The sequence below is a fragment of the Neopelma chrysocephalum genome, unplaced genomic scaffold (assembly GCF_003984885.1).
Source record: "Neopelma chrysocephalum unplaced genomic scaffold, ASM398488v2 Primary Assembly neopelma1_117, whole genome shotgun sequence".
Lineage (NCBI taxonomy): Eukaryota > Metazoa > Chordata > Aves > Passeriformes > Pipridae > Neopelma > Neopelma chrysocephalum.
Window position 1 is genome coordinate 372,224 of NW_020897779.1, and position 22,992 is coordinate 395,215.

Below are 22,992 nucleotides of genomic sequence, written 5' to 3' on the forward strand. Positions count from 1 at the left end.
CTTTGGCAGTGAGGTGGGTCCCTTTGATGAGCAGGAGGAGAAGGGCTTTCCTGCAACTCATTGCTGTCTGTGCAGATGAGGGGCAGCCAGCAAGGGAGCAACACTAACCCCGTGTGACGTAGGAATAGTTTACTAACTGCATGGTGACAGTTTGCACAGGGTGTGCAGTCCCTCCTGCTGATGTCCTGCTGATCACTTTGATAGGCAAACCCATCTTCAGGAAGGTCCAGGCTAGAGATCATCCTCTTCCTTCCACCGTGGTCTCCATCCAAGGTACCTATAGCGTGACACCTGAGGGCCACATCAATCCCATGTGGACTGACTGTGGTTTTTGCCTACTGACAGTTTAACTCCAGTCCTTTTAGTCCTGACATTCTTCTGCTCATCTCTCGAGTGGACTGGAAGGGAGTTCACCTGGGTCTGCATAAGGGACAGTGACAAAGGCCATGAGCTGCAGTCCCCATGCCCCAGAGGTTGCAGGGATGCCAGTGGAGGTGCAGACCGGCTTCACTGCTCATGTAGTCCCTCTCCTGCTGCCTCTCTCAGGGTTTGGGGCCAGGCACTGGCCTTTGGATGACTCCTCACACCTGTATGGCCCAGTACTATTTCCTCCAGCCCCACCATCGCAGCAGGATTTGACTGCCAGCTTCCTCTCTGAGGCAAAGCCCTGCTCAGAAGGAGGCAGAGTCAAGATTTCATATGCATCTCAGCCCTGGGGCTGCTCGTAGCTCTCTCTTGTTGTAACAGGCTGATGGAATTGTCCTGACCGTACCCCACTGCAGACCTGGAGTGCTGGGAAATGGAGTGGCCTTACTGATAATCTTTCCCCTTCCCAGCATCCCTGTGGAGAGGCAGCGGGTACCAGGCAAAAAACTATTCCCCACCACTAAGGATGAACGGGACTCCTTCTGAGGTTGGATGAGTTGCAGAGCTCTTGCTAGCGCTTCTCCCTAAAGCCATCTTGTCTATTGCTCCATGACCTCCTTCTCCACTGTTCTGTCGCTCATGCTCCCACACGGAGGCTTCCTGACCTCCCCTCTGACAGGAAGCCACATCCAGAGAGTGATCAGCTGGGCCTGGTTCGCTGATGGGCTCTTTGCTTTGCAGAGGAGAATGAGGAAAAGCAGCCACTGACCAGCAAGGAGGAGGAGGAGCGTCGCATCGCAGAGATGGGGCGCCCAGTCCTGGGGGAGCACACCAAACTTGAAATCATCATTGAGGAATCCTACGAGTTCAAGGTACTGTCCACATCCTCTGTCCCTGTTCTTCTTCCCCTCTGGCTGGGGCCCTCTCCTTTTGGGTTGGCACAGCATTGGCAAGCACATGTTGATGGTATTGCAGCAAAGCAAGGCAACGCGTGGCATCACAAGGTCTCAGAGCAGGACCAAGGGACACTTTGGAAGGTGACTGAGCCAAGGCATGATGAAAGGCTGAGAGTCACTACAGTGAGATGGCAGTGGGTTAAAATACACTCTGCACCTTCACTGTCCGTTTTAGCCCACAGCCATGGTCCTTCAGGGACTTTCTGTCCCACCCACAGACTCTTTGTGGTTGTTATTATTACGCTAGAACATCAGTCTGGTGAGCCTAAGAGCTGACTGAGCTCCAGAATGCTGCAGGTTGCTTTAAAACATAACCTTGTTCTCACGGTGGTGTGCTACACACAGGTCCTACTTACAAGCCTAGGACTCCCAGTGCAGAGGGCTGATACCCTAAGTGCAAGTAATGATTATGCAGCTCAGCTGCCATGAATGCATGTGCCAGACCGAGAGCTGAAAACCGGCCATTTAATTCTTTTCCACTTTTCTGAAGTATAAAAATATAACAGACCACCCTTACTGTGCTTCTGAGAGGGTTCAAATTCCCATCATGAGCAGGCTTCAAAAGGTCTTTTTTAGCAGCAGAAAGGAGAGTTGCTGTTTTTGGTGCTGAAGCTGTTGACCTGAGCTTAAAATCTGCTAAGCTTTTTCTATAAATGCATGGCTGTAATCACTAGTGCGAGTGGGTTTTAGCCTTGATAGTCCCTAATTCTCTCCTCTGCATCTCCATCCACAGAACACAGTGGACAAGCTCATTAAGAAGACAAACCTGGCCCTGGTGGTTGGCACAAACAGCTGGAGGGAGCAGTTTATTGAGGCTATTACTGTCAGCGCGGGTGAGTTTGGACCACAGCTCCAGGTGAATTACAATCAGCCTTGCTCACATCTCGGCTTGGCTGCATCAGTAATACAGGCGGTGGAGGAGCAGCAGGAGGCAGAACAGGCAACAGAGTTATTTACAGTATCTGCATAAATAAGACAGCTGATTAAACCCTTTTGTAAGAGCACCTTGTCTTATGTGTAGGAAACCTGATGCATTAAGTGTATCTGTAGTGCTGGACAGAGCAACACCCTGGCTGTCACCAGATGGCAGAGGGGAAAAGCAAGTTCAGTGGGAGAGATTTGGGAGAGGAATTCAGTGTCGAAATTCGGACAGGCACAGATGATGTTGGTGCCAGGCAGCAGTGCTCCCCATCCCTGCTTCTCCCTGTACCACTGCACTGAGGGCAGCGCAGTACTGAGGGTGCCAAGCCCTGAAGACAGTGACTCTCTGAGAGCCAAAATTTATCCTTGACACCCTCTGCTTTCAGGAACTCCTGATGCTCCAGCCACCTGTGGCTGGAGGTTTATGGCTCAGCATCCCAATAACTGCAGCAACATGTAGTTATCTGTGGTTGGGTCTGATCATATCTGATCATATCTTCCCTCTATTGGAGAATTGTCTTTCACTCAGAAATGCCCTGTTGTACAGTTCTCTCAGGTGCCAGTCCATGTTTACCAGTATGCCCAGTACAGGATATATTATTGTTCCCACATCTGTGGAAGATGAAAGAAAGATCTCCAGATGTTGTTTTAACAGACGGAGAGACAATAACTCACTGACTGGATGTTACAACCTCCCAGCCCAGCCTGGGCTCTGTGTGCACACATTAGGGCAAAATCAACCAGTTGAAATTAAATCTCTGGGGAAGGCAATTAGAGCTCATCCAGCTAATTGTGCATTGAAATGCATGGGGGAGCACTCACATTTCCTACCTCGAACTCAGCTATACAAGGTAACGTCTGCCCAGCACAGAGTAATTAAAAGTGATGGCCGTCCCATTTAACCTCTGCCTCTGAAAACAAGGACAGGACATTGTGCAGCAGCTATCTCTTCAAATTGTGATCCCTTCTGTTGTAGCATAGTTTTTCTCAGAGCCTCCAGGCAAGAGCCTCCCATTATTTTGGATACAGCATGAACATATCATGCAAGACAATCCTTGCTGCAGGTTTTCTAGCTAACGTGGCTAAACTAATCTATGCCAGAACCAATTATTTAATTGCATCCCATATTAAGGCAAAGATAATCACTGATGCTTGGATCCCATTTCTGTGACACATGTAAAGACTACAGTTATGTGAAAGCCCTGTTGCCACTATGTCTTGAATATATAGTCATGATCAATGCTAACAGGATAATTTACAAACATTTAATAAATGGGACATATTTTGGTGGACATTAACTGTCCCTTGCAGTTGGGAAACAGTAGGTTGTCTCTGAGCTCTGGACATACCCAGGCTTTAGGTCCTCAACCTTTCTGCCAGACCAGTTAAAATGCCTTAGACATTGGAGGCTGAGTTTGAGGTTTTTCCCTGCAGCTCACCATGGGGAGTGGGTGAAAGTCACACATTCCCACTTCAAAATGTAACATCCCAGCTGAGAAAAGAAACATTAAAACCCCATTTCCCATCCAATGTGCAACTTACAGCAGTGTTTGCAGGGAGGCTGGGCCATGGAGTAGCAGGTTAAGCCTGTGGAAGGGCAGTGCAGGTGCAGGCACGACCGTGCCACACCATGCCGTGCCATTCCACACCATTCACAAGCCTCTCACCCATAGCTCCTTTCGTGTGCACCCAACAGCTGTAAAGCTTCTTCCACAGCAAAAACATCCTGGGGTTTTTGCGAGCCTGTTCCTGAATGCACCCCTGGGTCACCATCCGACCTCACTCTGCATTTCAAGTCACCTTCACAGGATCTGGCCAGCTCTTCAAAAGGGAGCTGCTCAACATAATGATGGACAGATGTGAATGAATGTTATGGCAGTGGCACTCATGTTCATTTTTCAATCTGTTTCATCATCTCCGTAAAGATTTAGGTCCATAATAGCCCTGCTGCCATGCAGCTTGGCAGGGGATTAAAATACCTGCTGCAAAATTATGGCATGAGCACAGCATAGTGTATCCTGCCAGTAGCAGCCTTCGTGCATTGAGGGAAAACATGGACCAATGTAGGCTTTCCAGGCTGGAAAACTTCACAACTATGCACAGGAATAGGTGCTTATATCTGCCAAAATAATAACACCATGCTGATGATTAGCTACTGCTTTTGTCATAGTGAGTTTGAAGCTTTGAAGCCAAGCAACACATAATTTTTCATCAAGTTATGGTAGAGACATCAGCAAAAGTGCTTTGAAGACAAGCATTGTCTGCAAAGCTGCACCCCAACAGGATGCTGAGTAGAACTTTTCCCTGACTGGTCATGGCTTTAGTTAGCCAAACATTGTAAACCTCCAAAGACGGTGTCCATTTGGCCTCCACTTTCTCAGGAAGGATGTCATGTCTTGTTTCCCTGGTTGACTTTTCACCTTTGTGATGAGGCAGAAAGCAGTTGTTGTTGTGAGCAGCAACAGAGCAAGCAGCTCACCAGCAGCTTCCCCCAATACCTCTGTTGTTGTGGCACAGAGCCACCATTTGAACACGGGGTTAGTTGACACCCACATGTTGGTACACAGCGTACAAGCAAGACCGTTTTATTCACCCCATGGGAGGCTTTATACATTTTGTTATTCCATCAGAGATCCACATTGTGGAGGAAGATGTGAAAGGAGGAATGTTCGCCCTGCCCAGCAGCAGGGCAGGTAAAAGCAACATGATCTCATTCGGAATGCTGGCCTGATTAGCACTGGGAGCTGCTGAGAGAAGCTGCTTTTCCCAGGCACAGAGCCAACATCCCCTTAAACCCTTGGGACCTTGTCCCCTCGCCCACTGTAGTGGAGCAAGAGCAGAGGCTCAGGTTTCACTGGGTGCTCTTAGCTACTCTGGGTCTTGGCCCCTTTTCTCTGCCATCCTGAGGTGTCCTCCCTGGAAGCAGAGCCAGATCCACTCAGGCTGTCTGATGGGGATGGACCATATATTGAATCCTTCCATTGGTAAGGAGCTCCTTCCAACAGCCGGGGAGATCTGTTAGTCCACATCCTTGGTGGGGAAAAAAAGTATCAAAGACAATAAAAAATCACCAAACAGAGTGCAATGGATGCGTTTAATACAATTTGCAGTGACCTTGGAATCCCTGATGTTCATGACGTTGAAATGCATCCTTGTTCCTTAAGGGAAACAGGAAGGCTCCCCCTGACTTAGTTGGAAGAGCATCACCTCCCCTCCGTGTCTGGGAGTGGTTCCAGTTGAGAGCAGGAGCAGTTTTTGGCTATGCCATCACACTGGCACTGTGCACTGTGCCAGGCTGGGGACACTCCACATTTGCCATGCAGGTTGCCCGGAGGACAGGCTGCCCAGCAGGCTCATGAGATGGCTCAGCAGAGCTGCGGGAGTCAGGCAGGAGGTCACCAGCCCCAATGGGCTCACTGGCAGGGTCAGCCCCACACAGTGGGGGCTCCCTGAATGCCAACTGGTTTTGGAGAGACAGGTGAGGTGCCAATGCCAGGAGCAGGGAAGAGAGAAACCAAGACATCTGCCTGGACCAACACCCCATGGTCCTGCCAGGACCAACAGGATGAAGATGTGCTGGGCCAGTGTAGGGAGAAAGGGCCAAGGAACCAGGGGAGGGGGCAAGGACATTCCAATGTCTGCTGAACTCTTTCCCTGTGACCCACAGGAGGGCTTTTGGACAAGAGCCTGCCTGCATGTCCAGGGGCCATGGCTGTGAATGTGTAACTGCCTGAGAGCCTTTGGGGACGTGCAGCAGCATGCCCCACAGGGTCTAGAGCCCCTGGGACATCAGGCAGGATGGGCATGAGGACTCATCCCCAACTCCTCATCCATACTGGAGACCAGGTCTTGCAGGTGCCACAGGGACCACAGCCATGAGCAGGGATGCGCTGGGAGGGGCTGAGTGCCCAGCACGGCACCAGGACAGGCAGGGTCTGACCCACACAATGTGCCTGGTGAGCAGAGGTGGAGCCATGACTGCTGGCAGGCTCACACTGGGAAAATGACCCCGCAAGGCATTAACAACAGATTGGTAAGAAGTGAAACACTGACATGGATCAGGGACAGAAAATAAAGAGAAGAAGGAAAGTGCATTTTTGCTGTGACAAATGATGCCCCATAACTGGCTCATGACCTGGGGTGCTTGACAACTACCTGGAAAGGAGCGCAAATGGGAAAGTACTTTTCTGTGCAGAGAGTGCCCACTGACCTGGGTCAGACCAGGCATAGAGGAATGAGCAGACAGAGCTCATAGGGAGGCATGTGAAAGGGCAGGGAAATGCAACAGGGAAGGACAGTCAGCAGGGATGGGCCAGGGAGGTTCTGGGGCAGGCAAAAATCCATGGCTGGATCCCGGTTTAGAGAAAAGGTAAGGTGAAGCACCAGAGCTAGCAGCTCATCAACCACCAAAACCAGCTGGCACTTGTGAAAGCAGATCAAAAGGTTCTTCCTTAGGAGAGTCCCTGTGAGGCACATGTTGCTTTCAGTGGGTTCCCCTGCCCCAGTCAGCTCCAACCGGCATGAGGTTGATTATTTCCCACATCTTCTGGGGAAAGGGCTCTTGAGCAGGGACTGAGTCCCAGGAAGCATCTGATGGTTAAACTCAGGCAGAGGTGCTGGCATGAGGCTCTGCATTTTCTGAAGTGCAGGTGGTTTTTTTAAACCAATGCCTTTGCAGAGGGTCTCTCTGTGCTGTGGGAAGGGGCATGGAAAGGCCATCAAGCCCCTCTGATAGTTGCCCAGAAAATAAGATACTTGAAAGTCAAGGCTTTCTAGGGCCCAAATCCTGAGAGACAGCACTTTGTAGACTGCAGTATGCACAGGAGCTTTGTCAAACCTCCCCCAGAGTGGGGAAGTCTAATCAGGCACTGCTGGTTTTCTCCAGGGGAAGATGACGACGACGATGAATGTGGGGAGGAGAAGCTGCCCTCCTGCTTTGACTATGTGATGCACTTTCTGACCGTCTTCTGGAAGGTCCTTTTTGCCTTCGTGCCCCCGACAGACTACTGGAATGGCTGGGCTTGCTTTGTTGTCTCCATCCTCATGATCGGCCTCCTGACAGCTTTCATTGGAGACCTGGCATCCCACTTTGGCTGCACCATCGGTCTGAAGGACTCGGTCACCGCCGTTGTATTTGTCGCACTGGGGACATCGGTGCCAGGTAAGGACAACCACAGGGTTTGTTGTAAAGGCCCAGCTCTGCCCAGTCCAGGTCTGGGTTTGGGCTGGGAAAGCTGTGCTCTGCAGGATCCCGAAGGACAGATTTGGGGTATGTGTGGAAGTTGTTTTTCAGCCTCAGATGAGCCAGGATAGAACCAGGATATGGGTTCAGTCCCAAGGAAGGTATTTCAAGGACTTTTATCTTGCAAAGACTGTGAAGTACCTATTCCTGTGGGCAGCCCGCACGGCATCCACTTTCAGAGTAGGAAGTTGGTCTTTGATTCAAGTTCTGCTTGTGTTGGCAGTCCTGCACTTTCTTTTTATGCATCTGCTGCTTTAACCTTGCTCCTGGATGATTTAAGTGCTAGTCCATACCATATCCAGGCGCACTGCCCAGCACGGACACCTTTGTGTGAGACCACGTTCAGATGGATCAAGATGAGGTTGCTGAGCTGGGGTAGTTGCTTGAAATGCAACTCGGGAAGCCCCTAGAAGGGGCCCTACAAATATTTGGCATGGTGTCTGATCAAATGGGCACTCAGAAGGGAGCAGAGACTGAGGACTGACCAGGGAGAGGGAAAACCACAAGTTTCCATGCCTACACGCCACTCCCAATGCACTCTGGCTTGCTGCAACCCAGCCTCCTTTTCCACTGGCTCAGCAAAGGGCCTCACTTAGGGATGAATTGGTGCACTGGAGAGGATGGTTCCAGTGGCACAGTTGCTCTGGGAATTCGCATGTCAGCTTCTGTGAGAAAACCTGTGCCTTCCACTCACCTCCTTCCATGGGCTGTGCTGGCCAGGCAGAGCCTGGTTCCTGGACTAGGGGCTCTAACCCAACCCAATGCCCCTCATATCGGTCACACCTTCCCTCACCACCTTCAAACTTCCACTTACCAGCACTCAAATGCTCAGAGATCCTGAAGTTGTCCTAATGTTATCAAAGGCAAAAAGAAGAAGCAGCATAACCAAAAGGAAGAACAGATTTGGAGCAAGGAACCCAAATCTGAGAAGATTTGAGAAGAAGGAGCGTTTTTTAGACCTCTGGCAGTAGAGCTTTTAGGCAGGAGGTTTGCAGGGCTGCTTCACACCCTTGACAGTGGAAAAATCTTCCCTCCTGCTTTTGTCAACAAAAGATGGCATTTAAGAAGTCCTTTTTAGAATACATTCAGCTACTCTTGTTTCAACTGGCTCCCAGACCTCTTGTGTTAGTTGGGTGCTAGTTGGGCTCCTCCACACCTGCTTTCCGGGAGACAGGCAGGCATCAGAGGGGTGTGCAGTGAAATCAAGACTGACAGGGACCTTCCCTACATTGAAAACACTGCTCAGGCTTGTGGAAGTGCATGTAGTTTTTTCCACACTCTGGCTGGCACTGGCAGTGTGTCCCATTCCTTCTCCCACACTGGCAGCTGGAGAGCCACAGAGGCATCAGTACTGCCCCACAACTCCATTACTGCACCGTGACCAAGGCTGAGAACCAAGGGAAATACCTTTTCCTTTCCTTAGCAACCAGGTGCATTTCCATGGCAGCTGTGTTTTTTTGTCTAAATAAGGCAGCCTTTTGATTTCTTTGCTGCAAATGAACCCTCTCTCTGTGCTTATATGTGCCCATATATGTTACACGGAATGGGATCTTTGTGCCAAACTGCACTTGGCCATCTCACCTTGGAGCCCCACTGGGAAGGAGTGGGAGGAAAATTCTGTAGAATTAAAACACATGAAATTTGACCTCACTGTTTTCTTTTTCTGAGCCACACTCGGCTGCCTGTACCCAAGGTGATCTGGGAGTGCAGCTATGTCAGAGACTCATCTTCTCTTTGTTAGCTGAGAGCACTCACCTGGAGGCTAGTTCCTCCTGCTGCTGCCTCCCCCTGCAGATCCAGAGTGGGTTTGGATGTAAAATCAGCGCTTCCCTGTGGTGCAGAGCAACATCATGCTGGTCTGCTTGACACAAGGGTTTCCATATAAAAGGTCAGCCAAGTTTTATCACTGGTATTAAAGCCAGTGGAGCACCTGGGCAAGCATGCACATGGTTTTTCTTCCCAAGGGTGAAAGATGACCTCTGGCTTACCAAAAGTGTCAGGGTCACTGGACTTCAGTGAGGCAAAAGATATCAGAAAGACAAAGCAAACTCAGAAACACAAAAAAAACTTCAGGGGACCTGAAGGATAGATACAAACCACTGTGGCTCCGCAAAGCTTTTCCAACCTTTCTAGTTTTTTTGCAAGTGAACAAATTAGTGGATGTGGGAGAAGAGGCCAATGCAGTGTAGTGTTGTCTCTTGCTTGAAGAACTGCAGGACGTCTGAGGCCATAATGGGGGAAGCTGCCTATTTCTGAACATTGAGATTTCCCTCCTGTGCATTTCTGGACCCTGATTGTCACTCTGGCTCTGGCCAGTTGTGCTCTTCCTCAGGAGTGCCCACAGGAGCTGTATCCTGTCCCCTTACCCATTATCTTCTTTCCCCAGGTGTTGCCATTGACATTTGTCCCCAGGCTGCCTGCTGCTCTCCCTCCTTACCTGGATGTTTCCTGAGGGTTTCTCTCTTCCTTTCCTTTGCAGACACATTTGCCAGCAAAGTAGCAGCAACACAGGACCAGTATGCAGACGCCTCCATCGGGAATGTCACCGGGAGCAATGCTGTGAACGTTTTCCTGGGAATTGGGGTAGCCTGGTCCATCGCAGCCATCTACCATGCGGCGCACGGACAAGCCTTCCAAGTCTCACCTGGCACACTGGCCTTCTCCGTCACCCTCTTCACCATTTTTGCTTTTATCAGTGTGGGCGTGCTGCTCTACCGGCGGAGACCCGAGATTGGAGGTGAGCTGGGCGGGCCGCGGACTTCCAAGCTGCTCACATCCTCACTCTTTATCCTCCTCTGGCTCTTGTACATATTCTTCTCATCTCTGGAAGCCTACTGCCACATAAAGGGCTTCTAAAGGGACAATAAGAGATAGTAAATATATGTATATCTATATATATCTATATAGAGTGATATATAGGTATAGATATAGATATAATGCTGTGTATAATGAACAGAGAAAAAGAATAAAAGAGATTTGCCATGTTCACACACCTGCTGATGGAAAGCGGCTTTGGAGCATCCTTTGAACTAGGCAGGACCCCAAAGCCAGCAGGACCCCTCCCCAGGCAGTGGCCCAAGCCAGGAGCCAGGCAGCAGGGCCCTTTCTGCGACTCTACCAACAGGAGCAGCTGATGGCCACCGAGCCCCTTTCCACCGCTGACTCCCACCCGCCAGCCACCTGGGAAGATGGATATGAAGGTGACCGGGGCGCGTCGGTATGAGGAAGGCCAGGGTAGCTGGTGAGAAACAGAGCAGTGGGCAAGGGAAGGAGAGGAAAGCAAGGGTTCTGATCTCCAACCGCCATCCACCTGCCTTCGCCACTCGGGAACATCCCCTCTGGCCCTGTTGGAGAGAAGCAAGAGACCAAACTGAAGGCAAAGGGGAAACTGGGAGCTTTCTAAGGATAGAACACAAACCGTTTTCGTCATTGATTTGGGGTTGGTTTTTTTGTTTTGTTTTGGCGTGTGTACAACTAGCATTTCCCACCCACATGCCCCTCACCTTTCCCTCTCCATGCTTTGGGGATGCACAGCCGCAACCCCACGTCCAGTGTCCTAAGCCGAGGCTGCGTGGGGCGGCGGGGGCTTTCCTCCCGCTTCCTTCGCCTCCTCGGGCATGCTGTCGTGGTACTTGTAACATTTGCATGAATGAAATGAAATCTATCTGTATATAGCAACCTATAGCGATAGTCCTTCCAACCATGTGGGTTGAGCATTGCAGATACAAGCGTTTTTCTTTTCACTGGGTTTTATTTATTTTTAGTTAGTTTGGTTTTACCATAGGGTTTTTTGCTTGTTTGTTTGTTTGTTTCCTCTTAGCAGGGGGTAAAAGGATGGAAAGCTGTCCCCACTTATTGCTTGTTGCATGGGTCCGTGAGAAGCAATAACAGCCATGCAGATGTAGGTTTTCAGGGGAGGAAAACCCACACCCCAGAGACTGCAGACTCTGTCTACCTGTGTGGCTGGGGTCCTCTGACATGCTGAAGCCAGTGTGAAGGGTTCCACTATCCACACAAGGTTTTACACAAGGTCCCAGGGAGCCCGAGTGGGATGAGCAGTCCAAGGGGGACAAGCGTGGCTGACTCCCAGCATCTCCCATGCTTCTGCCTTTATAGTCGGTGGCTGCCTCAAAACCCCTTGGTCCCCTGCTATTCCCTGTATCCCCAGAGGTCTAGTGACAGCCCCTGTTTCTGAGTGTTAAGCCATCAGGATCAGTCCCCAAAGCTGGTCCTTTCCCACAGCCATTTGGAGGCAGAGTAATTCAACATAAGGGCTGAAGGGCCATAAAGAGATCTCCCACTCTGCTGAGTGCAACCGGGAAGCATCCCCTATAGGAAAAGGCCACACTTTGCACTCTCTGAATCCAAAATTGCTGGGGAGGATGAGACAGGGAGGTGTAACTCAGCATCACCCCCCATGCTAGTAGTGCAGGTTGGGGTAGAGAGCTGAGCCAGGGAAGTGTGGGTGTAGAGCTCCCCAGGGCACAGCAGAAAGGAGACATTGTGCACTGGTGTTGAGAGATGTCTTCTTACCCTATGCCCTTTGCCAGGCTTCCTCACATTCCAGCCAGGCAAACTCCCAGCCTGCATGTCCGTGGTGAGCTCTTCCCATTCAGCTGAAAACCATGTCTGATGCTTGTACCATAACCAGCTGGCTGGGGGTATTTGTACTCATTTTGAACTATCTGTGGAAATTTTAATGAATCTGCTGTAAGATTTTCTCTAGGAATATGAAATTGTGGGGTTTTTTTTCTCGAGCCTTTATTTTTTCACTTTTGGTTGGGTTAGGGGTTTTTCTTTTTGTTTTTCATTGTTTTGGGGGAAGAATCAAACACAGGTGCAGGTTGTTCAGGTTTATGATTACCTTTATGTACAATGATTTCATTTTCATCTGTTTGGCTTCATTTTTTTAGTTTGTGTGTATTGCCCACCACTATAGGCAGTGAGTCCACTAATTGTGATGATCCTTATCAATGGTACACAATGCACAGAGAAATAAAGTTTGTAATGATTCCTGATGGACCCAGTACTGCTCCTGCATATTCTCTATGGAAAACCCTTCTCTCCCCTCCAATTGTTTTCCCCTTTGTACCCATCTCTCCTTTACTCATTGGTTTGCCTTCACCATGTTTCTGCCACTGACAGGGGTAGTGGTGCTTTGCACACCCTCTCCTGCCCCATCTCACACCTTTCCTCCTGCTCCATCTCCATGGTGCCTCAGGCTCGGTATGCTGCCATACAGCTGGGGCTCACAGCCCGCTCCACCCTCAGGGGGATGCAGGAAACCACCCAGGGACAAAGCTGCAGTGCAACCCACCCTTCTGGGTTCAGGAGTTGCTCCTGTGCTGGGTCTCTCGTCAGTGCTGGCTTGCCCTAGGCTTGAGGACAGCCGTGCCTGTGCCCCCAGGGTACTTAGCAGCTCTTTCTGGTTGTGTCTTCTAGTTACATGGAGCTGCTCATGCTGTTGCTACAGCCTCACAGTGACTTGCTCTAGGTTAAGCCACAAGCTAATTATAAGGGAGGGTGCATTACCAGGGCAGGGTGCATGGGTGCCAAAGCAGATCTGAGACACCCCATGAGGTCACCAAGTACATCTGGAGGTTGAGCTGCTCTCAACAGCTGCTTTTGACTATGCCCCTGTCCAGGAGTCATGGGCCATTTCAGACCCAGCTCAGCCAGCACTGAGGAGGAGAAAAGCCTCTGCATGCCCGGGGATGTTGCTCCTCCCTGTGTTTCAGGCAGCCTCTGTTGAGTTGTCCCCAAATAAACCCTCCCCAGGTCCTGCTCTGGCAGCTGAACTCCAACACCAGCTCAACCCAGGTCTGGAGATGGGTCCCAGGCAAGCACTGCCTTCATCCAGTGGGGCTCTCCTTGAGCCTCCTGGTGGGGTGTGTGTGCTCCCAGGGTCCTGCCCATGCTCCTGCCTGTCTGCCAAGCAAGGTCAGGATGGAGCCGCACAGCTGGTCAGGATGGCACCAACAGCAGTGTCTGACTGTCAAACTCCAGGCTAGAAACGTGCCACCAGGCAAAAAGAGAAAGGGTAGGATGTGGCTGATTTTATTGCAGCATGTCTATGTCTGTAGAGGCCCAGAGGCACTAGAATTCCCACTTGCCAATGCAAGGGGATGTGTGGCAGAGCAAGTAACTAACACACCTGGCAGCCAAAGGATCTAACATGATCCCTGTGCTGCTCTCAGACGAATCTGGCCCTTCCCCACACCCTGTGCTGCTTTTGGCCAACCATGCTGCCACTTCACTCTCCCTGTGGGTGCTCAGCACCCTCCCGGATGAGTGTGAGTCAAACTCCTACACTCCCCAGGCCAGCAGTGAGCATGGCCAGTCACGTTTATGTGCTTTTCACAGGCAGTGGATTGTGAAAGCAAAGCAGCTCTTCTGACCCAGTAATTGCTTCTATTGAAAGGTGATGTTGGTATTTTGCTCTCATCATTTGCTTCTTCAGAATGAATTGTAGTCACTAAAGTAATTATCCAGCCAAATGGGACTTGCGTAGCCACTCAGGTTAACAGACAGTAAATAACTGTTTGCTCACAGAGCTTTCCAAAGGAAATGATGGAGCAGTGCTTGCTTAGGGCAAGGCTTAAATCACAGGGTAAACACCAGCCCTGTTTATGCAATTACTCCCTGCCAGCTGTGTGCTTTTTGGCATCCTCAACGAGGTTGTGCACAGCGCGATGTGTGTGTGCCCAGTGCTCATGGAGGAGTCATGGGTGAGCAGCAAGGGGAAGAACCGCTCCACTGAGCCCTAGACACCGGCCAGTGTTCCCAAGGGTGCCATGCCTGCTCTTCTGCACCAGCCCTCTCTTTAAACTATACTCTCCGAAGGCAAAAGCAAACTGCCTTCCTCCAGAAGACACCTGCACTGGCTGGCACACTGCTGGGAGGCAGCAGGAGGAAGCACAGTCCCCAGCACAGGCACGTCTTGCTGTTGTGCCTGCCTGCCTGCCCAGTGGGCCACAGCTCAGCTCCCCGGGTCCCCTGTCTCATGCCAGTGTTCTCCCATCTCCTCTTCATTCCTGCCAGCCTCCCCACCCTCCCTCACAAGGGAAGGATGTGGAGTATCTCTGATAAAGGCCTGGGTTCAGAAATGTTGCCAGAAACAGCAGTTTAAACTCTTGGCCTCCATCCATCTACCTGCCCTGTTTGCTCTCACTGCCTTTCATCACCCCACTAGCCAAAGGCAAACTTTTCCACAGAAAAGGATGCAGCATGGTGCAAAGGACATTCAGAGGCAGACACCCAAATAACTCCACAGGCCACTGCAAAGCACTTGGGGACAAGCAGAAGGAACACACCAGAGACAGCCCTAAGCATCTTGGAAAAACCACATTCCCAGCTCTTCAGGGGTCAGCAGGAGTGGAGGCAAATCCCAGCCACAAACTGAACACATGAAAAAAGTGAAAAAAAAAAAGAGCTGCAAATCAGCAGTGTCACATGGCTGAGCCCACCCGAACTGCTACCTGTGCCAGGGCAGCACAGGAACCGCTCCCTCCAGAGATGTGAATCCCTCATCTCCAAACAAGGCACCTGTCCATGTGTCACCCCTTTCCAGGCAGCCTGTGGTGCCTCTGGGATGAGGGACAATCACAAGAGTCATTTGTGCATCTTCCTCTCCGCTCTCATCGCTTCCTTAAACGACAAAAGGGAGAGGGGAGGCCTTGAGCCCGCTCTGGTCACGAGTCTGGCTGCAGTCTGTAAACTCATCACGCTATTTCTGCTACGGGCAGGGACTGGAGAACCAGAGCCCGTATGTTATTGTTACAGCTATTTTTAAATGCTTGGGTAAGAGTCAAGTGCAACAGTATTGGTGGTCATATTCATAACTCAGGAGGAGACTCAGCTACATTCCTGGAGGGACAGAGCTGGACATAGCCAGAAGGCAATGGAGAGAGAGAAAACAGGGAAATCTTAATGCTGGATGGTGTCATTCCAGGAGAAAGCCTTGAATTTTTTTCTGTAGGCTTTGGCACTCAAGCCCACTTGGGGAAGCACGTTTGCAGAGCACCAGGGACCTTTCTGGCCTCTCTTAGTGTGCAATGACCAACTACTATGATGCTTATACACACGAGCTGCACAGCTGTAGAAAAGCCTGTTTATCTTGTAAAAAAATTGACTTGCATAGGAAAGCATCCAGAGACATCTGTATTCTTGCAAAAAGCACCAAGGGACAATAAATACAGTGAGATTCCTCACCTTTTATGGACTTGAGCCTTTCTGCTTTTGGAACTAGAGGTGCCAAGAGCCTCTCGCCAGACAGCAACACCCCTCACGCAGAGGGAAGGGACACTGCAAGGGAAAGGAATCTGTCTGGCCAAACAGGAGCTGTTATCAGCAAAGACAGAAGCTTGCTGCTACTAGAAGGATTTTCTGCCTGTGGTATGCCCCTGAGAGCATCCAAGAAGTCTCCATAGGCTCTTGCTGTCCGTCTGGAGCATCTCAAGAACAACCAGCCCTGCCCTCTGAGGCCCAGTGTCCTCAGGCTGGTTTACCGCCCTCTCCTGCAGGCTCTGCACCCTCCCTTGGCTCCTTCCCCCTTCCCAAAGTTGGATGCCAGGCTGTGGCTCCCCTCACTAGAAGTGTGGAAGAGGGCACTGTGGTGCCTACTGTTCCCAAAGCAGGTGCTGTGGAGCACTGCTGAGCGGTGGAGCTGTGTGCTGCTGGTGGGGTGCCCAGCGTTAGAGGGCACAGGGAGGGGAGAAGTGCTGTGGGGTCCCACACAGATCTGGAAACCTTGTTTTAGGCACTGCCACAGCATGTCCCTCTGCCCCAGCTACCATGGGTATGGACATGCATCTTGATTTCTGCACAGATACAGCACAGCCTTTAGCTTTTTTGGCTGCCTGTGGGCACCAACCCCAGACAGTACTTTTATCTGTTTGATTCAAAACAGCCCTTGGCCTGTTGAACTGCACTAGAAAAGCTTTCTGCCCCTCCCAGCACACAGCTCCACTCCAGTTCAGGTAGCAATGGTGACCATTTGTGATGCTCCAGGAGCACATGCCACCTGATGCTGGGGTCCTCCAGCATCTGCCTTGAGCCATCTCCAGGTTCCAAAATGACTGTCTGTACACAGTGATAATCCAGCCTGGCCTTGCTTTGTGCTTGCCTGGCCTTGCTCTGTGCTTGCCTCCCCTGTAGAGTCTCTTCACATGCCATCTTCTTCCAGGCTCCCTGCAGAGAAGCAGTCTCTCTGTCCCTCCTGCCCCACAGCTGGGGGCTTCCTGTGTTGAGACAAGTCTCCTTTCTCACTGGAACAAACAACAACACTTGTTAGCTCAGGCTTGCTGTCTGTGTCTCAGGACAAAGATTAACCACCCCATGTGGTGGACTTGAGCCCCTACAAACCAAGGAGCAAGGCAAACTTCCATGCAGCAGAGGCAAAGCTCAGCATGCTGAGCCCCTCCTGCTCATCACCCAGGCAGGGTTACAGCCACTACCCACAGGCACAGTTTCTATTGTGCCACTGTCTTTCATTCATGAGTCTGTGGAAGATTAAACACTTTTTGCTGAATTTCCACAGTTATCAAGTCCTACAGATGCTCCAGCTCCACCTCCCAACCCAACCCTGCCTCTACATTCCAGAACAAACTAATTGCTTTGACTGGAGTTACAAGACTTTCCTGCCCCTGCTTAAAATGGGCACAGCTTAAGTAGAGCAAGTTGCAATGGCTTGGGATGTTTATCCACTCTTAGAGCTCCTAAACCCTTGCAGGATGTGGAAGACTGACACAGAGCTCTCTCCCTGCACCTCCTGACCTCTTTGTTGAGGTGGGATTTATTTCCTCTCCTTTACTTCTGACTCAGAAGAGACTCTTTACAGATGATAGCAGAGTGAGACCTCCATACAGTTCAGCCTTGTTGCTCTGTTTTCTTGACAGAAATTGCCATTGCAGTCCATGGCACTGTCATCCCCAGAAGTGTGTGCCCTCTACCCCAGCCCACAGGCTCCTCACTTACAGAAATCTGAGATTCTGGCAGATGAGCTTCTTTGCGGAGATACTTCAAAATGAGGAGAGTTTCTGAGTCACTGTAAAATTGCTGTGCTGGCACAGGATAGATTGCATCCTGGTGGTGCAAATGTGTCTCAGGTTGCTATCAAGCTTATTTGGGAACATTAATGAAAGCATTTGCAAACTAGTGGCTTTGTGACTCCCAGGGATGTAGCGAACTGTGCAACTGGATTTCCCCTTGCTCCGTGTAATGCTGAGATGTTTCCCTTGCCTCTTGCCTTCAGCTATAGCCCTGTACATTGCCCTGTCCTGTCCTTGCAATAAAAGCTGTCATTAGGTACCCCTTGGTTGAACTCCCCCTGTACAAACGAGAATGAACAGATGCCTGTTGTGTCTTCATTCGTTTGCCCCATGTTGCTTCCTTCATCTTCCGAGCTCTTGAGAAAAACATGCTCATGCAGGGAGCCTTGCAGGAGACCTGCTTGTCTTGCTCTTAATCAGGAAGCATGCACTTCTTTCAGCAGCTCAAGAGAGCAATAGATGGCAATAATACCTCTTACATTACAGTCACCATGTTAGCAAGGAAGAAAATGTTATTTATTTTTTCCCTGACAACATTTGTCCTACTTCTTTTTTCCATAATGCATTAAGCATTAGGAGGCACAGCTCTGCACGTAGTCCAGCTCTCAAGACTACCTGTCGAGGACATTGTTCAGCAACCCAGCACAGTTTTATTTGTGGATGAAGGGCAGAAGTTGGTGAATTCTCCTACAATCCCTAGCTGGAAGAACACAGACATGCTAGTAAAACCCACAAAATGCAAGAGTTTGGTAAATTGCAGCCCTCTGTATCCTGGGTCTCTGTGCCAAGGAAACCTGGCATGAGGTTGTAAAATCCAAACCATGAACTTCCTGAAGACCACTCAGCAGTGATGGGCATCTTTACACCTACTGCTGTCCCTCAGCTACTTGGAGAGGTCTGTGGTATACCTGGTGTTCACCAGGTGTGAACAACACCACTAATAAAGAGAGAAGAGGACACGGAGGATACCACATTCTACCTCCCACCCCCAAAACAAGCCCCTGGGATATTCCCTGCAAAAAGCAGTCAGACTGCCAGGAGCAAAGCAGTCATGGGGAAACGTCACACATCTCAAAGGCGGCAGGTTCCCCACGGTACTCTCTCTCTGCTGCTCCCCACATCGCTGCCATGAGGGAAGAGCCACTCACAGCCCAGCACCGTGCAGGCAGAGCCAGAGGAGAGGCATGAGCTCCCCATGCTTGATCATGGGAGCATCAGCCCTGGTTTCAGCCAGGGAGGCCTGCAAGGAGTGGCCATGATATTTTGAAGGAGAGCAAAATGAGATGGGAATTAGTAAAAAAATTACAGTAGTGGTAATTTAGATCAATTACTAATTTTCTGCATTAATGAAGAGGTCCAATTATCTCAATGCTTGAGTGACCACTCCAGTTCTCAAAAGTCATTTCTGCACACTTGAACAACTGCTCCTCCTTCTAGAGTAAAAATCAGGCTATTGTTGTGAGCCTGGAGAGAACATGGAAACACATCTTTCCTGGCAGAGATGTAATCCATGTCAGAAGCTTCTTCCACTGTCCCACTCAGGAGTGGAGGGACGCTCAGGCAGGGAGCTGGCAGCTGCCTGCACAGCCTGTCCCAGGGTTGCTGGACGCTCCCCATGGTTGAGGCACCAAGGATCCCCTGGAACAGCAGCATGCAAGAGAGAAAGAGCTCGAAATGGCTCTGGGCCTAAGAAGTGAGGGGAACAGCTGGTGGCTGGATGCATCCCATGAGGCAAGGCAGGCAGCAGGCGAGTGGCCCTGCAGCACAGGTGACTCCCCCCACAGGCACCACATGCCAGGGTGGGGACGGCACTGCCAAGGCAAGTTGTCTTCTGGTATTTTGGATGTGCTGGAGCACATCAACGACATGCTCCAGATATAATGGCTCTAGCTTTCCTGCTCCCCTCTGACAGCCACCCCTGTCCCCCTGCTCAGCAGCCTGAGGGGAGCTCCCCATCACCCCAGGAGCAGCAGGGGGGAGGCAGGCGGGGAGGAGGCTGCAACCACCCTTCCTGACGCACCCAAAGCACCAGTCAGCCCAGCCACAGTCATCCTGTGTTACCCATCATCCTGTGTGTCCTCCACCTCACAGCCACAGGGCACTCTAGGGCAGACAGACATCTTGTGCAAACCTTGACAGAGAGAGGGGGGGTGGGGAGGAGGTCTCTGACAGCCCAACTGGCCCCCTGGTCCCCCTGCCAGGGACAGGGCAGGCAGACCCCAGCTGGGCAGAGCCAAATTTTTTCAAAGCAGGGCTGAAAGGAGAGTTTGCAGAAGAACTGGTTTGCCTGGTGACAGGAACCAGAGCACTGGTCATAAATTCAACTCCACCTTCCCTCTGCCACCTCTGCCGTGCTTGGTGCCACGAGCTAACACTGCCCCAGCAATGCAGAGCCCCTGTGCTGGTGGGTCACAGCTGGGTCATCCCTGGGCTCAGCAGCTGGAGCCTCCCAATCTCTCTGTCTCTGTCATAGTTCCTCACAAATTCAATGGCACAATGCAGCTACACTATATGAAAAGCCATAATATTTGTTGGTATGACTCTTTTATTACTGTCGATTTATATATATATTTGTTGATAAAAGAAGTCATCTTGGGAGACACTTCTAGTCTACTGGGAAATAATTGTCCAATGTTGTATATTCTGTACATGCTGTATAAACAAAGCAAAACATTTAAATCTAAGTGTTTGTTGGACTCGGTGGCATGTGCTGCAGAGGGAGACTGGGACCAGGCAAGCCCCCTTCTTGGGCCACCATGGCTCAGGCTTGGGGTTCCTGGCAGAGTCACCATCCTGCTGGGGTCCTAGAGACAGTCTGGGGCAGGATCTGGCCACGGTGCAAGGGCGAAGCCTGCAGCTCCCTCGGTGCTTTTTCCCGTGCAAAGGTGAAAGGAGGCAACTCTGCGAGTGGAAGCTGCTGCACTTGAGCTCCCTCCTGGGGCACAGCACAGGACCGGGGAACGGCTTGGTTCCCCCCCAGGAACTCTCAGCACAGCAAGCCCGGTGTCACCCCCTGCTCCCCAGTTCTCCTGCCCAGGGAGGACACCCTTCAGCCACCACCCAGCACGACATCTCTAAGCCTTAGGGGTCAGAGAGAGACGATTCCCCATGGGAAGATGGCTGGTGATGGCAGAGACTGGCTCCGAGTATCCGGCTCCTCCAACTCCTTCCCACGCTAATCCTGTGCCAGGGCGCCAGCCACCCTCCCTGGTGTGTTTCACAGCAGCCACGAGCTGTGATCTTCTAACCTGACACACGCTGTTAGAAAACTTGTTTCATATTTTCCGTGGTATCAATCTACAACTTTTGAAATTATTGGACACAGTCGTGGTAGCCTAAAAGTTGTGCTGAGCTCATATATTTTTATATTTGTGGTGTTTTCCTATTAATAGAGAGTAGTGAACCAGTAACCCTATAGCTGAAAGTGATCTATTCAAAATAAATATATGACTGCAGAAAATATTTGTAAAAATAATTTATTTGAAATATTCTGCCAAAGATAGCTCTCTAATGATCTGTAAAATGTCGTTTCTCTCTTTTTGCTCTGAATGTCATTGTGAAAGGACCTTTCTCCCCACATCTTTTGAAGATTTTTTTTTTTTGTATCTTTAAGGGCAAAGAAATATGCCAATGATTTTTTTACTAGAGCAGTAAATAGAGTAGTAGGGAGGCACAAGACAACTTTGTAAAGGTGATAAAAAGGATCCATAACAATCATGCTGAAAATCCGGTTTCTCCCATAGTTACTCTGGCTGACAGATGGGTTTTGAAGCCCGGGACAGTTGTCCAGCAGGAAGGTCTTGGCTGCTGCTGCTGTGGCTGCTCTGTAGATTACCTGAAGGAGAGAAATCTCTCAAGAATCCATTTGCAGGCTTGGGGCATTTGGATTCCCTCATATCCAAACTTCAGCTTCTTCATTATTTATATCCTTATTGGCCCTCAACAGGCACATGGGGAACCCTCACCCAAGGCTTCAGACTGACGAAGTCTGGCCCCTTCCAAAGCCATTCCCACAACACACCTGGCATCTGCCAGCAGCCTTGAACCAGTGGCAGAAGTAATCCTGCTGATGCCCAGATCTGTCCCTTTCCTCACACGGGGATGGGACAAGGGAGACCCAGCCACCACGGGACATGACACCTTAGCAAGAGGATCCATCCCTGCAGGTATCCAGTTAAAACAGAGGGATGTACAGCCCTTCACCAGGGAGAAGCTGCCTAGATTAGTCTTTTCAGAAATTACTAATTATTTTTATTGTAGAGAAAAATCTTCTTTCTCTTCTTCATTTCTTCCTTTTGAAAGAACTTTTCAATACTAGAAAAAGCCTTCATTATCTTATGTGATCCCCAGGTCTGTTGCAGTGGAAATACATCCTCAGCCACATTAGGCACCACCATATCAAAGAGATTTTTGGCTCAGATTTTTTTTGTTTCTGAGCAGATTTACAGTTTCTTGAATGTCTTGGTCATAAAGGTCTGGAGGAATTAGTCGGTCATAAAGCAATGAAAGGTCTGTTCCAGTGAATGTGTTTCCACATGCAATTCAACTTCTGACTCCCCAAAGGTCAGGCACGTGTGTAAGTGCTTTACTGGGCAGGTGCCCAGAATCAGAGATGGGAAAAGCAGTTTCCAAGCCATGGGGTGCGTATGGGTGTGATGGGAGCACTGCTGTCCATCAGGTGTGGGTGGCACACTCTGCAGCAGTGGGATCCACATGCCAGTGAATCTTTGTTCCTCTGTGCAAGGAACTCTCTGAATCCGGGGTTGTGCAGCTGCTGCATCACGGGGAAATGCGAGGCAAGCCAGGGAAGACAATAGTGAGAAGAATTGGGTTTCTGATCACTGTGCATTTTGTTAATTAGTGAATTCAAATAGTTTTATTTTTACCAAAAACAGATAATCTTTATTCCAGTAAAGACAACTGTTGACTTGAGATATATATATAAATATATATATATAATTTGAATGGTTTATATCCTGTTGCTCTAACTACATAAAATGGAAACATGTTGCAAGTTGTGTCATTCCAATGTACAAAATAAATTACTTTTCCCTGCATGCTGCCTGGGTATGTTGTGATTTGAATTAAGAGTTATATTTGAATTGCCTTATTCAAGAGGTTGTATGTTACCTAACTGGGGAATGACCTGGCACTGTTCATCACATTACATTTGTACTTGATGCTGTGTTATGTCAAATTCAGATGAGTTGTCTGTCATCTATGTATTTCGTGGGAGACCTTTTATCTTGTTAAACTGTGATATGTAAACCTTCATTGCCTGAAATAGTCACAGTTGTATAAATCAGTGTCTTCAGCTGTTTTCCTAATTTTATCACAATTCCTAACACAAAATATAGATGTTTGTAAATTCTCCATTCATTTTGTCTATTTTTATGTATGAGGCTTTTTTTAATCTGGCAAAGCAGTAAGATAAGGCGGCTTCCCCAGAATTTTTCAA

General features: G+C 49.8%; 1 protein-coding gene across 7 annotated transcripts in view; it reads left to right on the forward strand.

Moving 5' to 3' along the window:
- The window catches only part of SLC8A1 (solute carrier family 8 member A1), a 128,703-nt gene extending 105,794 nt beyond the window's left edge, over window positions 1-22,909 (forward strand). For 6 of the 7 annotated variants that reach the window (XM_027696943.1, XM_027696942.1, XM_027696940.1 and 3 more), the window contains 4 exons: window positions 1,108-1,238; window positions 2,056-2,155; window positions 7,129-7,404; window positions 9,965-22,909. In XM_027696943.1, coding sequence (XP_027552744.1) covers window positions 1,108-1,238; window positions 2,056-2,155; window positions 7,129-7,404; window positions 9,965-10,341 — 884 coding nt within the window. In that variant the 3' untranslated portion in view covers window positions 10,342-22,909. Of the gene's footprint in view, window positions 1-204; window positions 274-1,107; window positions 1,239-2,055; window positions 2,156-7,128; window positions 7,405-9,964 lie in introns of all 7 variants that reach the window. The other variant, XM_027696946.1, reaches the window with a different exon arrangement.
- Window positions 22,910-22,992: the final 83 nt, after the last annotated feature.